Source organism: Poecilia reticulata, chromosome 17 (genome assembly GCF_904066995.2).
Source record: "Poecilia reticulata chromosome 17, P_reticulata-male-v2, whole genome shotgun sequence".
Taxonomy (NCBI): domain Eukaryota; kingdom Metazoa; phylum Chordata; class Actinopteri; order Cyprinodontiformes; family Poeciliidae; genus Poecilia; species Poecilia reticulata.
The window spans coordinates 19,905,215-19,917,818 of NC_088846.1; the positions used below are offsets into that span (position 1 = coordinate 19,905,215).

The window sequence follows — 12,604 nt, forward strand, 5'->3', positions numbered from 1 at the left end:
ATTATTACAAGTATTGTAATACATATATATATAAATTGACTCCACCTCCATTCACCGTGGAGCAGGGCATCCACTTACCAAATTCATAGGTGGAAAAAATAATACCTTTTGTTTCTGTTTCAGCCACTGGTCTCATAAATAGCCGCACATTATCTTCAAATTACAATGACGATGGTAGATTCTTTTTAGATTTTAGGAATAAATAACTTGAATGATCAAACACATTACAGTACAGATTAAGAGGTAAAAAAATGCAGTTTTCTTTTTAATTTTTATTTTTTATTTTGTCTACACTAAGAGCATTTCCATCATCAACTGAAAATGAAACAGGTCTCATTGACAGCTGCTATGTCGGCTCTCCCAATGCCAGAATACTTTTACAGTCACGCTTTCTTAGGATCTTGTATAAATATAACTCAAGTTAAGCTGTGTCTCTCTGTTCCTCAATGTTGTGAAAAATATTGTTTCTTTCAGTGGTTTCTTTAGACTAATTTAACTTCTCAGTTAACTTTTGTCTTCCTTTGCAACTTCATAGACCGTTTCTGAAATACAGACAGAAGATCAATTTATCTGATAATTGGAGCCCCAGTGGATTTGTGACAATAGATTTTTTTGTTACCTGTGGAGGGGGATTATCCTGTAAAATCTCAGGTATTAGAAGGCTTACAAGAAGGATTACCCATTGTACTTGATTCACGCTCATTCTGAACTGGTAAAATATGTATGGAGTTAACTGCATCTTCCCAAAGCAGAAGAAAACTATTTTAACAGGGTTGAGGATGTACATCAGTCATTTTAAAGTGTCTTGTTTCAGTCTCCCTTAATGGTAGAAGAATATGTTACTGCAGTAAAAATGTATGACACTCTGTTATTGCTCATTCCGCCACTGTTTGAGCTGAAACCTTTTGGGGTTTTTGTCTGTAGCCTTTGCAGCCCTAGAGACTGAAATTGTGTTGCTCTACCTTAAAACCCAAATAAAATACCCTGAAGTAGATTCTCACCATGACACGATGTTACTTGAGTAAAAGACAAACCGACTGCAGTTTATGTTTTTGATGTCTATATCTTGATTTTGCAGCTGGTCAGGGTGAGACTATCTTGTTGACACTAAAATTAAATCATTGTTTTCCTTCTGCTTCTTCTTTTTATGTAAAATGCAGATTAAGTTGTTGACCCATTTCGGATTGTTGCTGGACCTGCTGTTTTCGTTGGGGAGAGGGAGGACCTTTTTTTATTCTTTTGTCTATTTTCTTATATATATATATGAACATCTAAACCATTGCCTCTATTGAAATCTCCCTTTTTCTGAGTCTCTGAACACAACTACTGAAAGAAGAGTTACAGTGATAACTTTCTCTGTCTTTTCCTTTGTAGTTGTCTAGGAAAGTAGGAAAAATTCAAAGCATGTTTGAGCACAATAGACGGCTTGTACTATAACTTTATTCTTTGCTTGACCTTCCCTCTGCTTGACAAAGAGCTGGATTTCACCGACCTTAGTGTAAGGCTTTCCTAAGAGAGATATACAAACCCTTTTCCATTATTAAATTTATAACTGTGCGATATATTAACCTTGACTGTATCGACACTTCTCTGTTGTCAGACCAGAATTCATTTATCTTCACCAAAGTCTTGAACCCGGGATGCGCTGAAAAATACAGATACACTCCACTGCAGCAGGCGGTTCTCTTAGAGTCAATGAACACATCAATTCATACTGCATGTAGCAATAAATACCGTACAGACCAGCACAGCAGTTACTAAATACTGTTGTTTATTGATGATGTGTTGCATTAAATTGCATCTGTGTGCTTGGAGGTGAGGGAAATTAGCATTAAAGCAAAGGTAAGGAAATCCCAACAGGATACTTGCTGAGAAAGTGATGAAGATAACATTTTTTGGTAAAATGTGGCCAAGCTTACTAAAATGAGAAGAGTGTAAGATCCACTGCAGGGCTGCTGGGCCCCACATTCTGGAAACAACCAAGCATCCCTAAAGTGAAATGTAAAATAATTTATTACTCCAATACCAAAATAACTCAAGTTTTTTTTTTTTCCTTTATCAAATGGGAGACCTGACCTTTCAAAACTCATAATTTTTCCTCTCCATCCATGGCAGATGTAAGGAAGGCCAGAGTCCAAAAGTATGGCTAGCTCCTCATCTGCCCCAAAATGAATAAAACACCATCTCTTTTCAAAAATAATTTATGTAGATGTTTCCTTTTGTATAACAAAAATATAATCTTTTTTTATGTATGCCATTTGCTCTAACATCAGCTGAATGTAAAGATTTTTGGTAAATTCCAAAGTATATTTTCCTTTTTGAAAAAGGTATCCTTAAGTGACTCCTGTGCCAAGTAAAAAATGAAATTCATCTTAACTTCCAGGGGTTCAGGGAATGCTACTTATATAAATGGAGGAGAAATGCTGCTTTGTGGAGTCTATCAAGGGTTTGTATTTGGTCTAGTATTTCAGTATATTTTTCCAAGGTTTGATCCTTTAACTATTATGACGTAGGTTCATAATAGTTAAATAGGTTACATTAGGATTTACCTACCATTGAAATATAATTCAGATTCTTTAAACCAAAATAACAATTCTTATATCCAGCTGTGTCTTGCATTTTAAAGTTTGACGAAAACCATATGAAAATAATATCTGTGGTATTGAATTTTTTTTCTATCACAAATATTGCATATGATAATTCTCAATTGAGGGACTCCAGTACCGTACAAATAACCTTAAGCACATCCACCCTTTATGTCCACCGTTTAATCTCACACTGTTCTTGTTTGGGTGACTCGGGTAGCTGTTATGAATGTATGCTGCTGTTGGGATACATTAGTAAAGAATAAAGAAATTGTTCACATCTCCATTGTGCTTGAAGTTTATACAACCTTTTTTTATGTTTAAACACAAAATTTTGATTGTCTTTTCAGCTGGGTGAAGACACATTCAATCGGGCAAAGTTGCTGAATGTTGGCTACACGGAGGCTCTAAAGGACGCCGAGTATGACTGTTTCATCTTCAGTGACGTGGATCTGATCCCTATGGACGACCGGAACCTGTATCACTGTTATGACCAGCCCAGGCACTTTGCCATCGCAATGGACAAGTTTGGCTTCAGGTAAGATGATCATTGCAAAGTGTGTTCTGCAGTTTGTAAATCCAGACAGGCACCCATATATGATAACAGTGTTTACAGATAACATTAAAAACAAAACTGCATAACATGAGCTAACATAGCAAGAGTTTGCCACTTGCCACTAAAATCGCATGTTATTTATGTTCAATCATTAAATTATCCAAATTGCTAAATTGGTAAATAGACTGGGGGGCTGCACAGTGGCGCAGTTGGTAGAGCTGTTGCCTTGCAGCATGAAAGTTCTGGGTTAGATTCCCGGCCCCGGTCTTTCTGCATGGAGTTTGCATGTTCTCCCTGTGCATGCCTGGGTTTTCTCTGGGTACTCCGGTTTCCTCCCACAGTCCAAAAACATGACTGTCAGGTTAATTGGCCTCTCCAAGTTGCCCCCTGGTGTGTGTGTGCATGGTTGTCTCTGTGTTGCCCTTCGACAGACTGGCGACCTGTCCAGGGTGACCCCGCCTCTCGCCCAGAACATTAGCTGGAGATAGGCACCAGCAACCCTCCTGACCCCACTAAGGGACAAGGATGTAAAGAAAATGGATGGATGGATTCATTTTCTCCTCATGGATGGATGGATGGCAAATAGACTGTGAATAAATTATCCAAAAAGGTTACTTATTTCCAATTCAGTCAAGAACTGATAAAGCGGGTGTGCTGTGGTGGCGCAGGGGTTTAGCACAACCCACATATGGAGGCCTTAGTCCTTGACGTGGCCGTCGCAGGCTCGATTCCCGACCTGGCGACCCTTGCCGCATGTCTTCCCCCTCTCTCATTTCCCACTTTCCTGTCAATTAACCATCAAATAAAGGCCACTAGAGCCAATAAAACCTTTTAAAAAAAAAGAAAAAGAACTGATAAAGCTTTACTTCCTCAAAGTTTTGACTTTTGCATTTTGAAATGGTTATTTGGAAAACATACCAAGTTTATCAATTTCTCTAAAGTAATTCATTATTAATTTAGAGCTGATTGACCTCACCAACAAAACTCTTCATCATTTATTTTTAAAACATGGGTATTTATAAACAATTGGAACTGAAATATTTGGCTAATATTTTCCTAATAATCAGGTGGTACACGGACTTGTACCACCTGCAATTCTGATCTAAATTAATAGTTTTATTAATAATTGCTTTAAGCAATTTTTCATAGTTATTCATAGCCAAAGATAGACTCCTACTGATATACTTGTTTTTATTCCCGCAATAATTCGGGCTGAGTTTTCTGTTTTGTGTTTTCAGGTTCAGACCCAGGGGCATTCTGATACCTGTCATTAATCCTTTTAAGTGCAAGACCTAAAGATACTGATGTATTAATTACAAATCATTTGAAAGTCATAAAATTAAAAATACCTACCACATAACACATAGGATTAAATGCAGTTGAGTCTTTCACATTCGTAATTAAGCTTTAACTACAACTAGACCATCTTTTTTGCTAGCAACGTCTTCCGGGAGGTCTTCTAAATGAGCAAGAAATATGCAAATATTTAAGACCTTTAAGTTCACAGAAACCACAGAGGTTCCCAAGCCCTCAATGATGAAGTCTTGTTTTATCTGCTGGCATAATGACACCACACCTAACCTCAATTATCTAAACGCACCAAGAGTATTGATGAATAGTCCAAACATGGTCAACAAATGCGACCTCACCACATAGCAGCTTTCAGTGCTCCAGAGCTGTCCAGCAAAAAAAAAAAAAAAGCCTGCAGTGCTTTCAATATACTGTAGAGCTCAATAAGCTAATGCTATCCGGCAATAAAAACAATGTCAGGTGGTAAGCAGAACTGTAGCTGACATTTCCTATTAGTAATTAATCAGTAAGCGCTCAAAAACAGTGAAAACATATTTGCTCTCCATGCAACAAATAAACACACAACTTAAATTTCAGCCGCATTTCTTGGTACATTTCTGTCTATAGAGACATAGAGCTTGCAATTAAAAATAAATTGGTTCTTGGCCCATTCTCTCACCCGGCATTTCAGACAGTAGACAGAATAGGATCATTCATGTTAGTGCCAGGTGTGCACAGGGCCATTGGTAGAAGACAGTCCTCTCCATCCCTGTGATTTCAAAGTCTTGTCTCAGGTTTGACTGAAATAAGCTTTTTTTTTTTTTTTTTTTTTTTATCAAATGCACATCATAAATAACAGCATCATCTAGCTCTAATGTAACACATGAACACAACTGTTAGCATGAACTGAAATATACAAGACTTTTTAAAGAAACTTTCTAAAAGTATATTAATAAGTTAATTGTAATTTAGGAATTAATCAAGCATTTTATTTTGTATGAAGAACTTAATTAAAACCTGTTAATTTTTGTGTTAATATTAATGTTGTCCACTTACTTTCTACATACTGCACTCCATGTGGTTTAGACAGGGGGAATTTAAGGTTATTATTCTAATAACAACCTTTCAAAAATGTTCCAAGGTGTGTTATGAATTACATCTTGAGTGAAGCAGTAAAACATTGAGGCTGGTGTCAAAACAAAGCCCAGTTTGCTGCAGGCTCTGTGCAGTGTGGCCTATATGGGAGCCAAATGTGTGTGCAGGAAAATACATTTCTAGGACATTCATGTTTCATTCATATTCTGAAAAAGTCATTGTCAGACTTGTTTGTACATAGAGCTTCCACTGTTTAAATAAGACATATCTAATTTCTGTAGTGTCAAAATGTCTCTGTCAACATAAGTGAAAAAGACCAAAACTGGTGATCGATGTCCAAATATTTCTGCCCTCACTGCAAGTGCCTATACTTGAGATTAAATGTTAACAGTTGTAGTTTAAAAGGAACCTGATCTGTTCTGACTTTAATGTTACTTTGGGACCAAATCCTTCAAAGCTAAGAGGCTAATTTAAAAATTGCTGAAGCCTCCGGGTACTTTAATGCCTCTGCCATTTATAATGTTTTAATATGACCTTTAAAATGCAGCTGCACTGTCAAATTCATCTCAAACCATTACTTCCAGCACACTGGAAGAGAGGAAATCAACAGACGTGAACTGCTTTAGGACTTTATTATTTGTGTGACGTAGACAATCAAGAGACCTGGAGGTGTGACTGACCACCACTTTGTCTGACATGTGGTCAAAGCAGGACGACGTGGCAGATTTCTGCTGGACGGGAATTCTGTTTAGGAAAAGAGAATCCTTCTGGTCATCTTTATGACTTTTGGATCACTTTTTTAATTTTGCAGAGAATAATTAAGACTTAGATGCATTAACTGTTAAGATTATTCAGTCTCTCTATCATCTTGACAGGAAACGTGATTTTAAACATATCAAAACTTTAAACATTTTTTGTGCATAAAAGTCGAGTCTTTTTAAGTAGTTTTGACATCATCTACTACTACTACTACTTTAGTTTTGAACATGCATTTATCATCTTCATCCTGTTGTAAAAACTATCCTTTTTTCCCCACTTGAAGCCTTCAAACAGATGGTGTGATGTTTACTTTCACTACAAGCTGTGTATGCTCCACTGGCCGTTCAAAAAAAGTTATTGTTTTTTTTTATTCCCACTGTACGACCTGATTTACTTCTGAAATTCACCAGGCTTCTTTTAAAGGCCTGTTAATGCTTTTAAACTGGTCCCCAGGTCCTGGACCAAAACACGCAGAATCAAAGCTGAAAGTATCTGAGGAACATTTCTGGGCTCAACTTCTGGCTTATTTATCAAAGACGTCTGATCCAATGGGGAGATTTTTGATCACACTTTTATTATAAATAAGCAATTAATATGAAAAAGGTTTTAACAAATCCTTACACTTCTTAAGCTAGACCTTGCATTGTGCATATATATATATATATATATATATATATATAATAGATTTTTTTTAATTTTTATATTTTCTCTCTCTCTTTCCTCTTGCTCCCCTCAACATGTGTTCTGTTGAACACACCTGCTCACACACTCCTCCTGATCATATTGCTGCTCGGAGAACTTGTGCTGAGACATACGCTCTCATTAGTTTCTGCTTGTCATCTCTCAACAAGAAGCTGTCGCACCTTTGACAACATAGGGTGTACACACATGTAGGTGTACACACACACACACACACACAAATACTCAAAGCCCTCTGGTTAGACTCCAGGCGCCTGTCATGACACCCCCCACTGACGTCCGTCCCACTCCACTAGCCTCGTGACTTTTGACAAGTAAAAACGCTTGTCTTCCTTTTTTAGTCGGCTGTGTTTTCAAGCACACACGCAGACACACGCACTCCATTCTCGGTACATATGCCTGTTTATTCATCAGTTTGAAAATTAATTCACCTCATTAATTCACTATTCATACATGTGAGAACTCATCATTAGAAGCTTCCTAGCATTCACTCCAACAAGGCAACTTGTTTTATAAACAACTGCTGAGAAACTGCTTCGGAAGCCTCTTCAGAGTTTTTATTTTTTTGTATTTTACATTGAGTCAATTCATATCACGATTGGATTAAAGGGATATGGATTATCCTATCACAGTTAAAAGTCACCCATAAATTATCCACTTAAAGCCTGAAAATGACAAGAAACAGAAAAGATCAGATTGCCAGACAGACATAAATGCCTTATTTAAACGTAAATTGTGTTAGGTAAATCTGCACATAAAAAGAAAACTCACAGTTCCATCACTTTGATATGGAGTTTCCCTGAAAAGGGTTCTTTAAAGTGGTGGTGCAATGAAGCAGCTGCTGGAGATATTATCTCGCAGAAACGGAGTCATTGCGCCAAATCCGGGCTAGAGCTGCTCTGGGTGGAGTTTTCATGTCCTTCCGCCACTGGGATTTGTTTCAATACTTAGACTTTCACCAGCTGCCGAAAACCAGCCATTTTAGGTGGAGATCTTGGCTGTAGGATACAAGAGAAACAAAAAATTACAATATAAATAAATATTGTAATAACAACATATCAATCAAGCTACATTTTCTCAGTCAGTAACACATAAATCTGGTATGTAGATTGAGAGTAGGGAAAGTCCTTCCAGCTGACTACATAAATATTTGGAAGCAAAGCTCGAATGCCTGATCCTTGGAAAACATGTGTACACTTGTATTCAAATAGTCCTTTAAAACTGAAGTTTTGCACATTTGGCCAATCACAGCTTCAGAAGAGATGCGTTGAAAAAAAAAAAATCATCCTTTGGCATAAATGGGACACTTTTCCAACTTGGCCAGTCATGACTGGTGATAGGTTGGCTGGAAACTCAAAAACCCAACCTTTTAGCACCTTAATAAACCGGGCCATGCTAACCACAACATTCTTCATAGTGAATGTTGATACTGTTTTAAGGCGGCTATTTTCAGCATCAGTGAAGTACTTGTCTTTTCTGTTGAGGCGTGCCTGCTGTTGATTCAGTTTGCTACATCAGAGAGCAAGGTTTTGGCAGGTGCTGGTCAGTTCGCTCCTTCGCAAAGTTGTACTTTTGCCAGTTTTGTTCTTTTGTACCCAATGTTTAACACAACAAAAAGGAACCGTCTGCCACAGGATATCAGTCCATACACACCTCAGGGACGTTTGGGTGAACCGCTGAAGGGATTTGTTTGCCCTAAGGGAACTTCAGTATTCAAACAGGGATTGATGTTTACAGTTAATAATGTTAACCATGCTGATCTGGCTATTTGATCGTCCATCCACTCTCTATACCTGCCTGTCCTGGTAGCATCGTGGGTAGGCTGCTTCCTATCTCTAGCGAGTATCGGGCACAAGGTGAAATATATTCTGAGCAGGTCGCCAATCCATCACAATAATCTATTATAATCTATTATAAACTTTTCCCTATTATAAACTGGTCTGATTTTTAGAGTTTTTTTGGCCTCTAGATTGACCTTCGGTGTGAGTTCGAGGTTGCCCACATCTCTGTGCTGTCCTGTGACAGACTGGAAAACTCACTTCTCGCCCATGAGATAAGCACCTGACCTTCCAAGATGCTGCAGTGATTTAGTAGATAAAGGGAATGTCGGCTAAACGGGTTTCCTGAAAGCCTAATCACTGGCTCCTGGGTTTAAATCCAAAGCAAGGCTGTACTGTGCAGAGTTTGGATGTTCTTTTCTTGTCTGTGTAAGATTTTCCTCCTGCTGCTGTTAGGTTAATGGCACATCCTAAATCTCCCATAGTTGTGAGACTGAGTGTGAATAGCTGGTCATTTTGTACTGTAGAAGATTGATCATTTTATTTTATCTGACACGGTATGACAGATATCTGCCTCGGGACATTTTGAACTGACCATGCGTCAATTCATACCTCCCTGGGGGCCTCTTTAACCATTAAAAATGTAAGATTAAAACCTGTTCATAGCCTACTGTATGGAAAAATGGTTACATGACTGCCATAAAAATACAGTATATACCAGCAGGAGGTTGATTATTAATTCATTCGGGTTTGGTGATCAAGCATTGCAATCTGTCATAGTTTCTACTGGCTCAAACTGTAATCAGAACTAAAATAATAGATAATAGATAATAGATAATACAGAGTTAAACTGGAATTAAATTAAATGTGAGATCTGAGTTATGTATCATCACAGCTCAAGGAAATACGTTTCTACCAAGAGAGATAAAGTGTGTTGTACTAGTTCAGGAACATATCTGTCAGTTTTTGTTGTGTTTTATGGGTATTAAATTAATGTAGAAAGGCACTAAATAGCAATGGGTACAAATTAGAAGTATGGAAGGAAAAATGAATAAATTGACCTGTACTTCCATTAACAGCTGGAACCAGGCACCAGCAGCCTCTGCAACACTAACTATGAATAAAAGATAAGATAATGGATGGTTGGATTCTTTGAGAAGCAGAAGATAAAATGAATAACCTGTTCAAAGCATTGTGTCTTAAAGTATGTCAAATATTTTGACTCTTTTACTTCCATACTGATTTAGGTTTTATTTGAGCAAATTAATATTTTAGCTGATGTGTGGAGTGGTGCAGTGCATTTCAATAAGTTGTGACTAAGTCCCATTTGCCAGACAACAGCATGAACAACAGCTGAGAAGAAAAGCAAGTAGAAAAGAATCAAAATAATTATCATGGGTTACAAATGTCCAGGGGCAGATCTACTGGTGTGGCATGGGGTGTCAGTTGCCACCCCAAATGAGAGCCTTGTCACCCCTGTTGCCACCCCAAATAGTTATGGGAAATCAGACATTAAGCGCGCTAATCTCTTTTTTCCCACAACATTGAATGCAACACAACGTAACCTGACACCTACTGCTGAGTAGCAGGAAGTGCGAGAGAAGGACAGAGCTCGAGGCAGCAGCATTGATGGATATATTACTGGACTGGACATTACCTGACTTATCGTGCGCCACACATGCACCATTGCTGTCCATTGAGCAGTGGTGGAGAAAGTACTCAAAAAATTTACTTAAGTAAAAATACAAATACACAGACAAAAATGTACTCAAGTAAAAGTAAAACTACCACATTAACATTTGTACTTAAGTAAAAGTAAAAAAAATACTGGCTCTTAAAAATACTTAAGTATTAAAAGTAAAAGTACTTGGTGAATGGATTACCTAATCGCTAATATCATTAAGTGTACCAATCGTATTTAATTTTAATACATCAGAAATGTGCCATTTTAATGAACAATGCCACAGATAAAGCATGCTTTTATCTTTTTACTAAGTAACATGGTTTAGACTTAGATATGTGATTCTATGCATCATAATTTCAGGGATGGAAAAATCTCGTCTCCTGTCCTAACAACATGAACTTCACTTTTTTTGCCACTAGTGGCATTTATTTTTTAAAGAAATCTAACAGAAAGGGGATGGAAAGAAGGTGGGTGGGAGAGGACAGGCAACCAAGGAGCCAGTAGCAGAGTTGTAGTCAAGACCACCTACCCAAGACCTGCAACCCGTGCTACGTGACACAAAAAAAATTAACTTTTACCTATCAAAATTGCTTCTCAAATTGATCTGAAAGATCCACATTCCCATAAAAAAACTAGATATTAAATACTTATTAAATACTTAGATATTAAATATTTAAATACTTGCTGAAATAAATTTAATCAGTAAAGATCCGTCCAGAAGAATCGGATCGTTCCTGAATGTCATATCAATGCAGACTTTGGTACCAGCGTTGTCCCATATTTGCGACACCTCAGTCAACACCTCCACACAATAATTCAGGGCAAGAGTGACAACTTTTTTTCATCGCAGATGCAACATGTGTCTCTGTACAGCTAGTTTTGCTAGCATCACGTCCACGGAGCTTACCTTTCTTTAAGCCTTCCTTCCAAGTGACAAGTTGGACGAAGTTCCCACCGTCTGTGAAAGCGAAGCGCTGCTGATTTTCCATGTCGTTATATCAATTTATACAGCGCTATTATATTACTGACGATTAGACAGGCATCGCCTCCCGCTCAGAGGAAACCACTGCGCATGTCTTGGAGCTCCGCGTGCGAATAAAGGGGGAGGCGATGGGTGACAACAGACACGTAAGTCACCTTATTGCTCGGATTTTACGGCGCCACCTTAAATCCCTGAACTTCACATTTTAACGGAAAAAAAGAGCAACGCGACTTGGATGTAACGAGTAACGCGACAGTTTTGTAGAAATGTAGTGAAGTAGAAAGTACAGATACTTACTGTAAAATGTAGTGGAGTAAAAGTAGAAAGTATCCATTATTAAATCTACTTAAGTAAAGTACAGATACACGAACATTGTACTTAAGTACAGTACTTCGTTACTTCCCACCACTGCACTTGAGTCAACATTATGGGTGGTCAGAAAATACCACAGTCACACAAAGAATCTGAACAATGGACGCAATATTTAGCGGTTAATTCAACCCTATGAATTGGATAACAAGGGCTTCAGATTTAACAGGTGAGCAAAAAGTTTTAACTTAAAGAAAACATTGAACAAGTGAGCAGTGGGTCGTCACATCAGTAGAGCTGTTTAAATCAGCTAATCAACCACCGCGGTAGTCGGGCGAAAACTTATTAATAATGACAATATAGACATCAAAGCTGACGGAATAATGTAACAGACTGAATGTTATGTTTTGGTGTTTTTGCTTCTTTTTTGTGTGGAAAATTTTTAGTTTTTTGGTGTTGATTCCCCTGATCGGTAATCTCTGCTCTATCTGCTCGGTGGTGTTTGGTTCTTCACCTGTTTATCAGCTTTATTGTACCTTTATTGTGGCGCAATGTCTGCACTCGCTGCAATTCCTAAAAGTTAAACAAGTGACAAAAAACTGAACTAATCATCAAACTATGGTTCCTACAGCATATTTAAAATAAAACGACTGACCAATATAAGATAAATTTGATCCTTCTTGTATCTTGACAGAACTAACAGAAACAAAATACAAATGATGGCGCTACAAATATTTTTGTGACAGATTTCTGCTCGTCCTGCATTGGGTTAAAATGGTTTTCTGGACATAACTCAATGAATCACATAGTGACTAATGGGCACTGTCCAATCCAGTAATACATATCAATAAGCAGGAGTATGAAAGA

General features: G+C 37.7%; 1 protein-coding gene across 3 annotated transcripts in view; it reads left to right on the forward strand.

Annotated features, from left to right (window-relative positions):
- The window catches only part of b4galt2 (UDP-Gal:betaGlcNAc beta 1,4- galactosyltransferase, polypeptide 2), a 178,324-nt gene that overhangs the window by 122,425 nt on the left and 43,295 nt on the right, over window positions 1-12,604 (forward strand). For all 3 annotated transcript variants that reach the window (XR_014084330.1, XM_081598501.1, XM_081598500.1), the window contains one exon: window positions 2,936-3,123. Coding sequence is in view for 2 of the 3 variants with exons in the window: in XM_081598501.1 (XP_081454627.1) it covers window positions 2,936-3,123 (188 nt within the window). In the remaining variant the exon portion in view is untranslated. The remainder of the gene's footprint in view (window positions 1-2,935; window positions 3,124-12,604) is intronic.